This window comes from Penaeus vannamei, chromosome 15, assembly GCF_042767895.1.
Source record: "Penaeus vannamei isolate JL-2024 chromosome 15, ASM4276789v1, whole genome shotgun sequence".
NCBI classification, from domain to species: Eukaryota; Metazoa; Arthropoda; class Malacostraca; order Decapoda; family Penaeidae; genus Penaeus; species Penaeus vannamei.
The window spans coordinates 31,150,079-31,155,078 of NC_091563.1; the positions used below are offsets into that span (position 1 = coordinate 31,150,079).

A 5,000-nucleotide genomic window follows, 5' to 3' on the forward strand; every position below is an offset into this window, starting at 1 on the left:
TAAGGACAAATCACACAAGACAAGCAAATAAATAAAAACAAAAATAAATGCAAATCAAACTAGACAAATATTTAGAGAAAAAACAAATCTGCAATCAAGCAAGACAAATGATAAGAGAAAAAACAAATCTGCAATCAAGCAAGACAAATGATAAGAGAAAAAACAAATCTGCAATCAAGCAAGACAAATGATAAGAGAAAAAACAAATATGCAAATCAGACAAAACAAAAAAAAGAAAAGAAGAAATAAAATGCAAATTAAACCACAAATTCTCTCAAGCATTGACTCAAGACCCACCCGGATACACGTCGTTGTCAAAGTCATACGTGGAGAAGGCATGGCTGTTGTGGTGATGGAAGCCGTCGCCCGCTGTGCTATCCGGCCGGTATTCCTTCACGCTCAGCCGGTATTTGTCGGTTTCACTGGATACCCTGTGGCGTGGCATTGGGTAGAGGTGATAAGGATGGCGAGAGCAATGGTGATGGTGATGACGGAAAAAAAAGTAAGAGATGGTATCCTATTTATGGAATGATATATAAAAGTATCAGTGAGTATTATCTAAACACCATTGAAAATTCACCTAAACATCATTTCCTTTTATCATGAAAAAATAATGAATATTGCAGCATCTTTTGGCCTTAAATATGCATTAACAATTACTGCATTCTTTCTGAACTGACTTGCGTGTTATTCATCAGATACATCTCATTGAAAGTGATATGTAACTTGTACTGAAAAGGTTTCTTTTGGATTTTTATGCTGCAGGAGGCGTAACTACAGGAAGAGGGTGCGGGGAGGGGAACATCCCACCTCAAATTTCACAATGATGTCTGGTCAAATCTGATACAACTATTACTCTTTTTTATATTCATGTTTTTTGTTCAATGAATGTTTAAATGAGTATTCGCCAGAGATAGCGCATAAAAATATCAAGGTAAAAAAAATCATTGCCTCATAGACTGAAGCATACACATAAGTGTGCTGGTTCATTTCATATTACGATACTACATGATGTGCTAAGGCCTTCATCCCCCTTTGAGTCACCTACTGACACTGAGAACCCCTGAGCCGTACTAGGAAAGAGAGGCACAAGTGGCTTGCCTGAAGTAATCCCAGGTGGAGTAGGCGGTGTTTCCGTCCCAGTCGGTGAGGTGGACGTGGACTTGGTGCGGGACATCGCGTGTGAGTGCGTGGAGGACTTCGTTACCTGGAGAAATGGAGAACTTTTATCTTTTATACTATTATAAAGGTTTTTGGTCCTTTGGAAAAGAAACGAACTTGAAAATTGATAATGAAGGGAAAGTATTAAATGGTGATTTGATCAAGGTTTCAAAAACTCAGCCTATAAACTGTAAACTTTGAGAACTCCCGTTGGGGCGCCTCACCCAGCCAGAATTCCCCTCGAACGTCGCCGAAACCCTTCTTGTAATCCTCCCAGCTCGTGTTGAATCCTATCCTATGAATTTGCTGCTCGTGACGGGCGTGGTGGCGAGGGGCCGACGGGGGGTGCCGCGCCAGGACGAGCGTCCACCCGCCGCCGTCCGTTTGCTGGTCGCAGGCCACCTCCCGAGGCTCCATGCCCGGCGGCGCGACCTGGGTGGGCACGCAGATGGTAGTGAGCGGGTCCTTGTCTGTAAGTGGGCTGTCTGCGCCATCAGTGCGGGACTCTTTTTCCCTCAAAGGCAGGCATGTAGGGGGGCTCAAGTGTAAACAAGCATGTTTATGAAAAGAAGTGAGATTTCATGTCATACATACTCTACATGCTTACTGAACAGCTGAAAACAAATCGCGGAAATAAATGACGAGAGACAATGTCCACAACGCCACAAACTACAGTGATCTTCCCCTTACCAACGTCACCTTAGACCACGCCCCTCTGGCCTTGGCTTGGCTGCAGTCTTCTGGCAAGGATCTCGCGACCACCTTGGAGAGTCCCTCGAGGCTCTGTCCTAGGTTCTCGACGGCGGTCCTGAGGGTCGTCACTTCGCCGTGGAGGAGCTGGTTTTCCTCCTTCAGCGTCTGCATCTCGTTCTGCAAGACGGTGACCTCTTCGCACCGACGCTTTGCTCCGATGACCTGCAGTGGGGGGGGGGGGGGATGCAGGGAAATCCCGTCAAGCTGAGATTTTAAGATACACGCACTCGCACACGCATATATGTATATATATGTATATATATATATATATATATATATATATATATATATATATATATATATATTTGTGTGTGTGTGTGTATGTTTATAAATATATATATATGTGTGTGTGTGTGTGTGTGTGTGTGTGTGTGTGTGTGTGTGTGTGTGTGTGTGTGTGTGTGTGTGTGTGTGTGTGTGTGTGTCTCTCTCTCTCTCTCTCTCTCTCTCTCTCTCTCTCTCTCTCTCTCTTATATATATATATATATATATATATATATATATATATATGTGTGTGTGTGTGTGTGTGTGTGTGTGTGTGTGTGTGTGTGTGTGTGGTGTGCGTGTATGTGTGAGTATGAGTGGGTGCATGTGTGAGTGCGTGTGTGTGTGAGTGTGAGTGTGTGTGTGTGTGTGTGTGTGTGTGTGTGTGTGTGTGTGAGTGTGTGTGTGTGTGTGTGTGTGTGTGTGTGTGTGTGTGTGTGTGTGTGTGTGTGTGTGTGTGTGTGTGTGTGTGTGTGTGTGTGAGTGTGTGTGTGTGAGTGTGTGAGTACGAGTGTACTTATAGTAGTCGGGCGCCATCTGAAGCCCAGAACATGCCTCATGATTTATGACTTGATTAAGAATAATGTGCTTCCTCTACATCCATTCATTCCTCAGATTGTTCCAATGAAATTTCCTTGCTACTGTCATGACCATAGCCATCTATAGTATTCACGATTTCCAAAAGGTCATTTGATATACATGCGGACTTCTCACTTCAGTATACAGAGTTAGCACGACGATAGCGCACTCACCTCACTGGCCGACAGAGTGGAGACAAGGAACACCAGAAGGTACATAATGGTAGTTTGCCTCTTTTGTTATTCTTTCTCCTTCTTCTTCTCCTTCTCCTTCTTCTTTGCTCTTCGAAGTCCAAACTGACTCACAATTCTGAGTCTTATCCCTGAGAAAAAAAATACATTTTGTTGTAAGTTATGCTTGAATCCCTGATGCTATTAGTATTGCTGTTGTTGATATTATGATTGTTCTAATGATAATTCTTTTTATCATTATTTTTAATGTCATTGTTCTTATGATCGTTAGTATTATCGTTATCATTATCATCATCATCATCAATATTATCGTTGAAATTATCATGGTTATTATTATCATCAGTACTACTGCTCATTGTTATTATTACTATTGTGATCACTATTATCATTAAAGTTATTATTATTATTATTATTGAGAAAATTATATTAATATTATTATTTTCATTACTATTGTTAGTAGTATTAGTAGTAGTACTAATAGTAGTAGTAGTACTATCATTGTTATTTTCATTATTGTTATTATCATCTTCATCATTCTTGTTGTTAATATCGTTATTGCCATTATGATTAATATCATTATTATTATGATAAAAAATAATTATTATCATTATCTTTGATAATATCATGATGATGTTGATAATTATTGTTATTGATATCATTATCATTATTATTATCATTATTATTATCATTATTACTGTTATTAATATTATTGACATTATTATCATTATCATGATCGTTATCATTATCACTATCATTAGTATTGTTATTATTATTATTATCATGATCATTATAGATACTAACATCACCATTATAATTATCATCGTCATTATTGTTATCATTTTTATCGTCAATACCGTTAGCATAATTATTTTCATTATCATTAGTGATAATGAAACTAATGATAATCACAATAATCATAATCATAATCATAATCGTATTGTCATTTTCATTATCACTATTATCATCATTGTTATTATCAAAATTGTTACCATTTTGACTATTAGTATGATGATAAAAGTAATAATAGTAATAATGATAATAATAATAATAATAATAATAATAATAATAATAATAATAATGTTAATAATAATGATAATAGTAATAATGATAATAATAATAATAATGATAATAACGATAATAATAATAATAATAATAATAATAATAATAATAATAATGATAATGATAATGATAATGATAATGATAATGATAATGATAATGATAATGATAATGATAATAATAATAATGATAATAATGATTATTATAACAATGATGATAATAATGATCATAATAACAATAATAATAATGATATTAATAGTAAAAACAATAATAACAATAATGGTAACACTAATATTCAGAACAATGATCATTATTATTATTATTATTATTATTATTATTATTATTATTATTATTATTATTATTATTATTATTATTATCATTTACATTATTATTACAATTATTATCATTATTCTTATTGTTTTTTATCATCATTATTATTGTTGCTTTGCATAATTATTATTCTTGTCATTTTTAGGATCATTATTATTATTGCTATTAATAATAATGATATTGTATTATTATTATGATTATATTTATTATTATCATTATGATTATGTTTACTATTATTATTATTATTGTTATTATCATTATTATTACTATTGTCATTATTTTTATTTCCATTATCATCGTTCTTATTATCATTATCATTAACAACAATAACAACAACAGTGATGATGATAATAAGTATAATGATAATGATGGTTACTATTATTATTACCCTTAATATCAGTTGTTATTATCATTGTTACTGATTTTATCATCAATATCATTATTGTTATTATTATCATTATCATTAATATTATTATTTCTATCATTATTGTTTTATCATTTGTCATCATTATCACTTTTGATCATTATTATTGTCGTGATTGTTATCTTCATTGTTATCATTATTATTATTATTATCATTATTATTATTATTATTATTATTATTATTATTATTATTATTATTATTATTATTATTATCATTATTATTATTTTTTTGTTATTATTATC

At 33.4% G+C, this 5,000-nt stretch overlaps 1 protein-coding gene across 2 annotated transcripts in view; it reads right to left on the minus strand.

Annotated features, from left to right (window-relative positions):
* The window catches only part of LOC113811510 (angiopoietin-related protein 7), a 10,391-nt gene that overhangs the window by 868 nt on the left and 4,523 nt on the right, over window positions 1-5,000 (minus strand). For both annotated transcript variants that reach the window (XM_027363275.2, XM_027363274.2), the window contains exons 2-6: window positions 2,931-3,079; window positions 1,852-2,076; window positions 1,386-1,593; window positions 1,102-1,207; window positions 298-431 (exon numbers count right to left, since the gene is read on the minus strand). In XM_027363275.2, the coding sequence (XP_027219076.1) occupies window positions 298-431; window positions 1,102-1,207; window positions 1,386-1,593; window positions 1,852-2,076; window positions 2,931-2,975 (718 nt within the window). In that variant the 5' untranslated portion in view covers window positions 2,976-3,079. The remainder of the gene's footprint in view (window positions 1-297; window positions 432-1,101; window positions 1,208-1,385; window positions 1,594-1,851; window positions 2,077-2,930; window positions 3,080-5,000) is intronic.